Source organism: Grammomys surdaster, unplaced genomic scaffold (genome assembly GCF_004785775.1).
Source record: "Grammomys surdaster isolate TR1022 unplaced genomic scaffold, NIH_TR_1.0 187, whole genome shotgun sequence".
Classification (NCBI taxonomy): Eukaryota; Metazoa; Chordata; class Mammalia; order Rodentia; family Muridae; genus Grammomys; species Grammomys surdaster.
In genome coordinates, this window is record NW_021604632.1 from 10,166,854 (window position 1) to 10,179,479 (window position 12,626).

General features: G+C 44.0%; 1 protein-coding gene across 1 annotated transcript in view; it reads right to left on the reverse strand.

Annotated features, from left to right (window-relative positions):
* Positions 1-1,942: 1,942 nt before the first annotated feature.
* Lrrc36 (leucine rich repeat containing 36) overlaps positions 1,943-12,626 on the reverse strand; it is a 50,345-nt gene continuing 39,661 nt past the window's right edge. Inside the window, exons 10-14 of the mRNA XM_028768737.1 lie at positions 10,161-10,326; positions 8,519-8,667; positions 7,657-7,780; positions 5,050-5,164; positions 1,943-2,285 (exon numbers count right to left, since the gene is read on the reverse strand). Of these exons, the coding sequence (XP_028624570.1) occupies positions 2,060-2,285; positions 5,050-5,164; positions 7,657-7,780; positions 8,519-8,667; positions 10,161-10,326 (780 nt within the window). The 3' untranslated portion in view covers positions 1,943-2,059. The remainder of the gene's footprint in view (positions 2,286-5,049; positions 5,165-7,656; positions 7,781-8,518; positions 8,668-10,160; positions 10,327-12,626) is intronic.

The window sequence follows — 12,626 nt, forward strand, 5'->3', positions numbered from 1 at the left end:
AGACTCCCGAGGTTAAAATCCATGAGTGCCTTCTCCAGCAAGGCTCTGCTGGCAAGGCCACCCCATTAAATACCTCTCTACAGTGAGGAAGTCTGTTTGGGCAGAGACCTTCCTGAGAACTGGTTACACATCAGAATTGCTTTCTTCTCTTCCACTGTTGGGCAGGCTTAGAGTGCCAGCCTCTCTACTCATTTTTCTTCGCTCCAGAGGGATTTCTCTGCCCTCCAAGTTGGTTCCAGCTAGCCCTGCATGGTGACAGCTATGGCCTTTCCCTTGACATTATAATAGCTACCTCCTGTCCCCCAGACTACATGACACATCAGGAAAAATCAGAATCTGAGAGAACTTACTTCCCCAGGAATGACCAGAAGCCCAAGAATGGCTGGCCTGAGTCAGGACCAGCCATTTCCTGTGACAAGGGACATGGTGATGGAGGTGGCTTAGAATACCAGGCTCTTCACTGCCTTTTAGAGGAGCTCTGTGCAGATGTTGGACTGCCACCGTAAGATGCTCATACTAGGGGCAGGAAGAGGTGGATGGTACAAAGATACACCGTGTTTGCCCACAGTGGCTCGCATAGCAAGGTGGCTTGTGCCCTGAGTTGTTTCTAAAATGTAACAACTCAGACATCCCCCTTTCTAGGCAAGGCTTAGGCTCTATGGAGACTTCTTAATGGGACAAGGAGACAGAGGAGCTGGCTTTTGTGGACCGTGTAGACAAAAGCTTATGGCTCCTCTTGAGAAGATAAACCTAGGTGTCTGGATTTATTTATAATTCAGAAACATGGAGGCTTCACAACCCACACTGTGACACCAGACTCCTTCCCTGCATGGCATGTGAGTTAGCCCCTTGCCTCTTTTCCTGACATGGTGACATAGGTGAGGTGGCATCAGAGTGACAGCGGTTTGTTTTCTGGCAGCTCTGGAGAAAGCTGGTATAGAAGCAGATCCACTGAGGTTTAAGATAGCTGATCTATCAGGACCAAAGAATGTATAATCCTCATGTGTGAAAGGGCACTGAACCCAGGCATGCTCACAAGCCGTGCCTTGGGTGGGCTTGCTCCTGCTGCTTCTGCTGTCCAGCTTCTTTGTGCTTAGCCTGTCCTGCTCCAGTCAGCCCTTCTCCTTATAGAGGGAGCCTTTTAAGTGCACGCCTCTATCCTTCAGCCCCTTAGTGGGAAGTCTGCAAGGAGCCATGCAGCCGAGCTCCTCTGCCTTCCCAGCCTCCAGCCCTGGAGAGGAGCCACTCCCTCGGTGACACAGCAAAGCTGCAGCTCTCCTCTTGTTCTTGCTCTTGATCCTATGCCCTGCCTAGTAACCTGCTTATTTTCAGGTCTCATTTGACTGTCCTCTGGGGACATTTTCCTGACATTGCATTCTCCAGGCAAAGACTGATGTCCTATCACATACTCCTGTGGTACCATATCTCATTGTATCCCTGACCCACGATCCTTCAGGGATCACCAGACTCTGCATCCCAGTCTAAGAGGCTCTGCACCTTTCCATTAACATTCTCATCTGTGAGACCCACTACACACTGAGACTTCACTAGAGCTTCCACATGGACTCCGACATTCACTCACATGCTCTTATTCCAGGCTGTCATTAGACCAACCTCTGAGGACCGTCACCTGAGTCCTAGCAGGCTGTCGGCTCCTCGAGAGTGTATACACTTGCACTATGGCGGGAGAAGACTCCAAATGTTTCAGTCTCTGGAAATACTTCCAACACAAAAGACAGTGACAGATGTTCTTTTGTAACTTTCTGCCACAGCCTCGAATGACACTGAAAAGTGTCCACTATTTTTTCCTTTCTGACATTTTCAATCAAATGTTTCTGTGTGAAGTGGTGCCTAGGACCAAGTGCCAACAATTTGTGTGGGCAGAAGGAAAGAATGACCAAATGGGAGGAAATAAATGGAAAAAATAAAAGAGGGACAATATAAAGTAATCATAATAAGTTTTTCTTAATCTTTGGGGGTGAACACCAGTACCCACCACAGGGACAGCGGCACTGGGCGTCCTCCATGAGTGAGAGAGCTGGTGGGGAAGATTTCGGTGCTAGCTCCACAGACTAGGCTTGGGGTCAGCTTCTGAGACACTCTGTATCAGGTACTGACCCGTGTCGTGTACCACTGGTGAGGAGGAAGACAACGTGCTTTTCCCAAAGGGTGATGATCTCCCCAGAGGATGGCTCTTCTCGGGAGGCAGGAGCGATTTCCTGGAATAGCCTTTCTGCTCTTTATTCAGCTGCTGCAGCAGATACTCATTAGTTACCACCAGGGACCTGAGGCCCAGGGGGAAAGGCAGTCATGAAATCACAAAAGCAAAGCACACGCCATCCAGGTCTGAAATGGCTACTAAAGAGAAACATACGGCACAGTAACACCTTTCTATACAACTGTCCGATTTATGAGTGGGTTATTTTAAAAGCAGACCACGGTTCCTTTGCTATTGCTCATGGGCTGCACTCCTGACTGAAGCAGTGGCATATCTCATTTTATAGAATGGTTCTTCTATTCCTTTCTTGATGAGGGAGAGAGAAGCACAGGGACACTGGCATCTGATCAGGCCGTCAACCCCCACTCCCTAATCACTGCCTCCTTCAACAGCCTGTCTCTGTACCAGACTAATGGTGCAAGCCTCTTCTGCATTCTTGAACTCGGAATTACCACACAACACTAAAAGCCATCCACACAATAGCACAAAATATGATGTATACAGCCAGGTGTAGTGGTGCCTGCCTTTAATCCCAGCACTCAGGAGGCAGAGGCAGAGGAGGCAGAGGAGGCAGAGGAGGCAGAGGAAGCAGAGACAGAGGGGCAGAGGAAAGGGGCAGAGGAGAGGGGCAGAGGAGAGGGGCAGAGGAGAGGGCAGAGGAAAGGGACAGAGGAGAGGGGCAGAGAGGCAGAGGCAGGTGGAGCTCTGGAACTTAAGGCTAGCCTGGTCTACATAGTGAGGTTCAGGACAGCTAGGGCTATGTAGGGAGACCCTGTCTCAAAAAATGTATATAAATAGCATTAATTACAACATTACTTTGTTTGGGGGCTTAGTGATGGGTAACTGAGACGTGAACCTCACATTCACTGGGCACACACACACACCACAGCTCACACTATGCTATTTTTGGAAGTCAAATACTGTTCATCTAAACTGGTATTAATAGAGAACTAATTTTTAAAAAGGTATAATCATACAGTGAGTACTAGGCATCTGTAACAAGGATGGAGAACTAACTCATAGACTCTTGTGAACTGATTTTTCAAGATAAAACTGTTGGACCAAGGAGACGGCTCAGTGGGTAAAGCTGCTTGCAGGCATGCTTGACAACCTGAGGTCGATCCTTGGGACCCTCATGGAAGAGGAAAATATGCTGACCTCCCCATATTCCAGCACGTTCAGCCCTCCCTTACCAAACACACACATAAACAAGTTAACGCAGGCCTGGAAGGTGACTCCCAGAGCACTGGCTGCTTTTCAGAGGATTCCAGTTCAATTCCCAGCACCCGCATGGTGGCTCACAACTACCAGTAACTGTAGTTTCAGGGGATCCCAGAACCTCTTCTGGATTCCGTGGGTATCAGGCGTGTGTGCAGGCAAAGTACCCATGCACATAAAATAAAACAGTTTTAAAAATAAAAAAATGAATTAAATAAGTAACACCTGTGCTCCCTTTTCTGCATAAAAGCTGAGCAGACAACAGCGCCGCCAGCATCCACCATGGAAGGCCGGGAAGAGGAACCAGTAGACGCTTCTGCATTTACCTTATTTATGGACTTGACTTTGGGATGATGGTATGTTTCATAAAACTGTACAAACAAAATAAACCCCCCAAATTTCCCTAAGCATCAAAGTAGAAATAAAACAAATGAGCTGGGTGGCTTAGGGGGACAGCTGTTTCAAGTCCATCTGTGATGGGTGTGTTGAGTGTTCATCCCTCAAGAGATAACTCGAATATGTGCACAGTGTGGGCTCCAGACCAGTAGCACAGCACAGCCTGCAAACGCCAGACATGCAGATTGTCCCCAGCCTACAGTGCCAATCACAACTCTGGCCTGGGACCCAGCATCTGCATTTCAACAAACCCCTTCTGGAATTCCCATGCAGACCTGGGTTTGAGAACCATGACTTTACGCTAGTCTCCTTACTCTGTAAAGCTTGAAATAATTAGAAAAGACTTTTGTTGTTGCTTGTTTTTTGTTTGTTTGTTTGTAGGTAGAGTCTCAGGTGGTCCAGGCTAGCCTTAAACTCACTATGTAGCTGAGGCTGTCCTTGAAGTGCTGACCCTACTACCACCAGGTGCCACCATGTAGGTGCCACCATGACCAGCTGAAAAGTTGGGGGCTTTGTTTTGGGGGTTTTTTTGTTTTGTTTTTAAAAGTCACCCAGAAAGGGCCCGGATCTGGGATCTGACCCTCTGGCTTTCATGCTACTCTACTGAAAATCAATGGTGAGATCTGGGTTTAAAGGTGGGGGTTTTGGTTTTTGTAAACATCAGTGAAAGTCGTAGCAGAGGTGGACCAGCAAATCAACTTTTCAAGAGCTTCCCTTGGATTGCTGGCTGCCTTAAGCCACCTCCCCGCCTTTCCCCTCCCCCAGGTGTCTGCAGTCTGCAGCTTGAGGTGCTCTCTGCCTGAAGAGGCTGATGTTAGAGTGTACTTTACATTCTTTCCCCTATTACTCCCTACTGAGTGCTCTCCGTGAGTGAGTCTATGGGGCCCAATAGCAAACACTTTCCAGAGGAGCCAGATGGCCGATCTGAGGGGTTGGTAATGACCAACACAATCAGATGACCCTAGAGTCCTATTACAGCCACTGAGAGAGAAATTAATTGAGTAGTTGCAACCCACCGACACCAGTGAAGGTTTGTCGCTGGTGTATCATAGCAGTACTAAAGCAGTCCTTTGATCCCTGGCTAACTGGCCACATACAGATTTACATACAGACTGCACTAATTTACACAGGTGTGGATTCTAGCTTCCAAGAAAAGCAGAGGAGGTAAAGAGGGGTGAGCACATTCTCCGAAGCCAGCCAGCCAGGCCTGCTCCTACCTCTGACTCTCATGGAGAAGAGCAACTGTCTCTTCCAGCCTTTTCAGTTGAGTCAGCTCCTGGTTCAGGCAAGCCACCTGTATAGTCAGCTGTTGGTTTTTGCGTAGAAGATCATCTACATAGGTACAGCAGCGAAGGAGTGAGCAAGACTCCAAGTTCACTTTTGAGTAGAGCTCAAGTACTCAGGAACATCTTGACTGTGACCCCCATACGTACCTCCACATGCCCACCACCCCCTCCCTCAGAGACAGGGGTTATTTGACAAGAATATGGCATTTGGCAACAGATCTGACTTACAATTCAGCCAGGTACAGTTGCACGTAGGTGCACCAAGTTTCCAGTTTCACTACAGCCGATGACCATGGCCCACAGTACCCCAGTGAGGACTCAGGGGCACACCTGCTCTCTCTCTAGGCCCAGTAAACAATCTCCTGTATTCTCCATTTTGGTTTGGAACTGGGTGCCCTTCGCTCCTAGTTTGTGAAAACATCTACAACTGTGTCAATCTATAAAATTATAAAACTGCAATATCTCAGTGATAGCAAAGACAGTTACACCTGCCTTTATACTCTGCCATCTGCCTGTGACCAGGAGGTAGGTGAGAACACAGGACCCTGATCCTGGAAGAGCCAGTTTTCTAGAATGCTCTGAAGATGCTAACGTGCTTACCAATCCCCTGGGAGCTTGTTAAAAATAGATTCTGATTCAGTAGGCAGCGGAGAGGACCAATACTCTCCTGTCTAACAAGCTCCCGGGTGATGCTACCTACCATGGATCACGTTCTGAATGGCAAGGTCTGAAAGGTGAGAAGCAGGAATGCCATAGCTGCACTAACCCCCAGTAAGCTGCCATACAGAGCCAGACCTTACGGCCAAGTGAAAGAATTATTTCTCAAAATGGGTAGGAGAAGATTGATGTTTCCATTTTATCTGGGGTTTGTGACTATCACCAGATGGTGCTGAGTCTAATAGTGGAGGCTCAATGCTCCCAGGTCACTCTACAGCTCACAACTGTAGAGTGCTGTATTTACTTATGAAAGCTGAGCTAGAGGTTTGAAGTTGAAGGTAGACTTTAAAATGTAGGCCAACCTATGATAGTAATGAAATAGTGGAAACCAATACTTAAGTGGGTATTGTTTTTCATTTACCACAATGGCAAACCTAAAAAGAAAAGGTAGCATTTTCTGTTGGGCATGGTGGCCTACACATTTAATCCTAACCCTTGGAAGGCAGACAGGTGAACTCTTAAGTTTTAAGCCACCCTGGTACAAAGAGCAAGTTCCAGGACAGCCAGGGATACACAGAGAAACCCTCTCTCAAAAAACAAAACCAAAACCAGACAAAAGTAGCATTTGGAGGCTGGAGAGATGGCTCAGTGGTTGAGAGCACTGACTGCTCTTCCAGAGGACCTAAGTTCAATTCCCAGCAACCACATGGTGGCTCATAACCATCTGTAATGGGATCTGATGCCCTCTTCTGGTGTGTGTCTGAAGACAGCTACAATGTACTCAAATAAATAAATAAATAAATAAATAAATCTGAAAAGGAGGAGAAAGTAGCATTTGGGAGGATAGAGTGAAAAGGGAGCTCAAATACTGATGTGCTTAAGCACGGCCGCATCTCTGCAGATGATTTAGCAGTGTGTAAAACGTCTGCGCCCTTTGACTTCTAGGAAAATAGTCTGAAGTGTACGCCAATCTTTGCCCGGCAGCTTTGCGCAGCAGCGTCACTGACAACAGCATAAGCCTCGGAGCTGTAGCTCTACCACCAGGGAAGCAAGGTGGTCTCAGAAAACTGTTCATTCTGGGTGGGTGTTCCTCCACATTAGCTCTTCTCTTGGAACAGTCAGAGACTCTTTAGAATTAACGACATTCACTCCATAGGATACAGTCACTATTATACGTGAAGGTAACTTTATGGTTACTAAAGATTAGAAACAACAGTATAGAGCTTTACAGACAAATGAAGGCTACTCATGCAACACTGTGGGAGTCGCCAGTGCCATTTAATTAGTGCCATTAAGTGAGGATGTAGGTGTGTGGTTGCTGGGGTATGGAGGGGAAATGACTACACAAATATATATGGTAACTTTCTGGAGTAATACAAGTATTTTATATTTTTGTTAGAATCAAACTTAAGATGAGTATATTTTGTATGTAAATTATCTTAAAAAGTCATAGTATAATTTAAATTTTGAGTTGAATGTCTATCGTATGGAGGTTAACTGGAAGAAATAATTCGGAAATACTGGTGGTACTCAGTGCTGGGTCATGGGGCTGTATTGCTTTACACATACTCTCCTGGCGTGATGACAAAAGGCAGTGTCATTCTAAAAATGTCATTCATGTATGTTTTAGATGGATACAAAGCTTTATGTGGTAATTCAAAGATGCCTACGTTACAATTTTCTGGTGATCCAGCCTGTGTTGGATTCCTAGCACCAGAAAAATAAGATAACCCTCTGAGCTAAGATCATAACTCCCACTAAGTCCCCAAGACAAATAATGGCTAAAGGGTACCAAAGGCACCTTGGCTGATGAAGCTCGTTAAACAGGTCTTTTGCCAAGAGTCACTTTGGGTAGTTTCCCCCCTGGCTTTCCTAACTTACCGTGTGTGTGAGATGGGTGCCCACTCACAATCGAGGTGGCAGTGGCTCCCTCCAACTGCTGAATTTTTTCTGACAGGATAAGGTTTTCCTCCAGTACTTTGACCAGTTTTTGCTTCAAACTTTCCTTTAGACAAGAAAACAATGTACCAACAGGTTAAGAATGTGAATTCCTGGGCAATGCCTTTTCCTCTAGAGACAGACAGAATGGGTCGCAGCTGTGCGGCCTCACTACAGATTTGATTCATAGTAAGCACAGCTCAAGGGCAGCATTCAAACTGATCCTGTGTAATCTCGGTCTTCCTTGCGAGTAATCCAGACTCTTGCTTGAACGGTGGTGGCTTTGGAAGGGGCTGGCATTCTGAGTCAATAATCAGAAGTTTCTAGGGCCTGGCTTGGCACCCGAAAACCCACTGAAGGTAAGAAAACAGAAACTGAGGACTATAAGATTCTTCTTTCTTTCCCAAAACAAGCAGCCATATATTCAAATATGGCTGCTGCTCTGAGGCTCAGAAGGGATAAAGATGGCCTTTGTCTTCCACACTATGGTTCTCAGCAGTATGATCCTACATGATTTTACCCTAGAGTGTTTATCGGCTTCCTCACCTTCCCCTTGTAAGTATATCTTTAGGAGATTTGGATTTGGGCGAGGATGATGGAATCATTCCCGAAGAACCTTTATGTCCCCATCCTAACAAATTCTGTATTCCTGATTTGTCCCATCTGCCTTTTCTCTATTTTGGTTCTGGAGTGTCTAAGTGTCCATGGCAGTGATGCTTCTCGGGTACCCGAGCTGTTCTAGTCATGATGCTATGTCTTTTCTGGTAAAGGAAGAGGTGAGACCGGCGGGCGGGGCGGGTCATACCACATCATTAGGAACCAGCTGCCCTGCTTCCTTTAGCTCGGTCTCCCTCCAGCGCAAGGCTTTCCCTGCCTTGTCGTCAAGCTGCGAGCGATGCCACTGCTGAGGAGGTGCAGGGACCACCAAGGACAGGAGCAAATCTCTGGCGAGACCTGACAAAAATTCAGGTTGGATACATGGGGAAATCTTAAAAGACCAAATCTCAGAATCCAAACCAACAACTGCTCTGCAATCTAAGCATCTGCTTTTGACTTGAGTGAAGTGGCTGTATAGACCCCAAATCCTTTGTGAAGGATAACTCAGAACCCTCCCTGGATGGTCCAGAGGTACAGGTCCCATGGATGATTTCCTACAAAGTGGCAACAGTGGCTCTACATGGAAAGAAGACTGTTTCTTTATCTTCTATGTCCCTGTAGAATTAAGAAGTTTTTAAACTAGCACATATTGATTATATTTAATAATGATTTTATCATGACAGTTTCATATGTGTTCATAACTTATTATTATATTTACACATATATTATACTCTACATACTCTTCCCATAAATTTTTTTAATTAAAAATTTTGTGGTGGGTGTTGGAGAGATGGCTCAGCAGTTAGGGGTATTTGTTGCTCTTGAAGAGGACGGGAGTTCAGTTCCAGTGTCAGGTGGTTCACAACCTTTTGTAACTCCTGCTCCAGGGAATCTAACACTCTCCTCTCGTCTCTGTGGGGCATCTATATGCATATGTATATATCAATGTTGAGAACTAAAGCTAAAATCTTTTGTTTGTTTATTTTTGTTTTGTTTTTGTTTTTAAGATAGGGTCTCTTTGTATAGCCCTGACTGTCCTGGAACTCACTGTGTAGACCAGGCTGGCCTCACAGAGAGATCAGCCTGCTTCTGCCTCCCAAGTGCTGGGATTAAAGGCATGCACACCATTACTGCCTGGATAAAACTAAAATCTTTAAAGAAAGTTTTTTAGTGCTGGAATAGGGTTTGTGCAAGCTAGACAGATGTTCGACCACTGAATTATAGCCTCAGCCCTTAGAAATTAAAAATATTTTTTGCAGCACAAACAATGTTTAAATTTCTAGTTTCTCCTCAAAGCCTTACTAACAAGTAAAACTTCCTTGAGTTCTCTTGCCATCAAACAACAGACAAACACCTGGAGTCAATGTTTGTGAAGCAATCTGCCCAGGCTTCTAAAACTTAACCCTTGAGAAGAGCTCAAGAGCATTAATTCATTTGCATTTTTAAAAATCAATATTTCAACAGTCTACAAATTTTAGATGATCAAACCTGTCATCAATACTGGCACTTTCAAAGGATCATAAAAAGGTTTTGCAATTATTAATATTACTACTCTCTAACATATATCTGATCATACAACATGCTACCAAAAACCACATAAGAGCACCCACAAGCACAGCACAGGAAGAAGAAAACCACTGCTACAAAGCAAGTGGACAAACAACTGACTTTGAAAAAACAGGGAAGACAAATGTGACAGCAATGCAGATTCGTTACTTACGGCATTTCTGGGAAATGTCTGATACAAGCTTCCTCTTGCAGGCTAATGGAACTGGATGGCTGTTAACAAAACAAACCACAGGGCAGAAGCAAGGTCCTGCCCTCCTCAGTGCAGAGAGCTATGCACTTACCAAGAAACTTCTTGTTGAGGAGGAGGGAGCCAGAGCCATTCCAGTGCTGATCCACCAGCTCCAGGAGCTGTCTGAGGACAGTGGCCACGTGGGGGGTTCTGGCAGAGATCGGGGGACTATGGTTTCCTGATGAACCATGCAAACTGCCCAGGTCACTAGAGAGAGGCTCAAGAAGACAAAAACAAAAACAAAACCCAGGATCGTTTGTGTGGTTCTTATACAACAAGGGGAATAAGGGTCCAGACATTTAAAGCATCAATAATTCTTTAAAGTAACAAAGCTTTCGTCTTTTGGTTTAGATATGAATCGCATATTACTATGTGCAAGGCAAGTACATGAAACATTTAGGAAATCTCATGTTTCTTTTTTCTTTTTCTTTGAGAGATTAATCCCAGGATCCTGTACGTTCTCGGCAAGTGCTCTGTCACCGAGCCTCGTCTCTAGGCCCTCAAGGACAAATTCAAAAGGAGTAGATCCTCTAGCATTATTTTTTCCATGGAGGTTTTTAGAATTTATTAACAATAAAAATGTGTTATTTAGTATGTACATGTATGGTTCAGGGTACTATGTAATACAAAAAAGATTAAATTGCAGGATGGTTTAAAAAAGTACTATATGTGATAAGATAAAATTGAGAGTAATTTAATGAGAAATTAAAAGTCATAATAAACTTCTACTTAAAATAAAATGCTTGCCAACATTTTAAGAATATATGTCAAATGTCATTGTTGGGTCAATTACTAGTGATATTTTTATGTAAAAAAATCATGGAGAGATCTATAGTAAAATCCACAGTTGTTTTATTCATTCCAACCCGACACACATATTATTATGTATACATTATATACTATATATAAGGCTTTCTCGTTATTTCTATAGTCTTGTGGACTTCAAGAAAGCTAATCCAGGCTAGAGATGTAGCACAGTGATAGAGCGCTTGCTTAGCATGTGCAAAACCCTGGCTTCTATCCACAGCAACACACACACACACACACACACACACACACACACACTGATTATAAATTAAAGACACCCAAATTATTTCTCAATTCTTGGCTCCTTTGATGTAAAAGACTAAGGATGATTAATTAGTTAATGAATTACAACACCCAGGATGGTGACATGAGCTGAGTAACATGTGTGGCCTGTGATTGGTAGGGAATGACATCACAACTGGGATAATAAACATGTACTCAGTCTGTACCCAGCACTCAGGACAGAGTAAGAACTGGGGATGCATGAAGGACACAAGGTGGGATCACTTGGGACGTTAACTTGATTTGGGGTTAAAGCATAGAAAAGTCTAGTCATATCAAGAGGCTATTTTAGGGAAAATTATTAAAAATAAATATTTACTGTTAATAGTTTTCTTTAACTTTTTTTTTCTTTTATTGGTTGAGACAGATTCTTTTGTGGCCCAGGCTGGTCTTGAACTCCTGATCCTCTCACCTAGGCTCCCCAGGTGCTAGTGAGATACTCCGCCATGCCGAGTTTAATTTTTTTTTTCTTTTTAAGATTGAGAATGATAGATTTCAGAAACCAAACATCATATATATAATTCATTGTCAAGGACTTGACACGTGTGTGGTTCCTGAACTCTATCTTGAACACTCAGAAGTCTGCCTTTATGTTTAAATTAAGTTAGCACTTTGAAAGCTCTCTATCGTAAGAAAAACAATGTCTAACAGGAAAAAGTAGGACTATTAAAGATAGTCCAAAACTGTTGAGATTTTAACAATATATGAAATAGAAATGAGAATTTTTTTCCCTTAGGCCATTTTAGTAACCCAGCATCCCAAATATCCTAAGTGTTCCTGAGACTTCATCCTAAACATATGATCACAGATATTGTTTCTGTCTGATAAAATAGTCATTTGTGGTTGAGAATGTAAAACAAGTCCCCAAAAAATTAAGGAAAATATTGCAAGACTGCCTCCTTTACTGCACAAAAAATACAATTGTCTCCAGAGGCTCTCTGGGCTTCTCTCTTTCATTACTTGTGGAACGTGATTGTGCTTCGGGCCTCATACGTATCAGGCAAGCTGTACCCTGGCTCTCCCCTCTAGAGTTCTGAAAACTGAGCAGGAAGGATTCAAAGGATCAAGGAACAGAAATTTCTGTCAAGTCGTCCTAATGTGCAAAGAGACGCCCAGTAACCAGAACTTAAAATGACTAGGAATAGCTTTGATCAAACACTGCTTCCTTAGGTGACAGGAAATGACTGGTGCACAGTTTATATGAAGAGGGTCATGGACTGTTGGAGATGCGTTCCTCAGCCTAAACGGAAGGCTTCCTGCTGGCAATAGGACCTGGAGAAAATTTGCACCCAGAAAAGATAGCTCTTGATTGGGAGTTCATGTTCAGCTAAAAATCCTCTGGATGATCTAATTCATTTACTTGCAGATACCTTGGGAAAAATTTTTTAGAATCATTTGGGTCTCTGTACAGAAAAGCAAAATAATGATT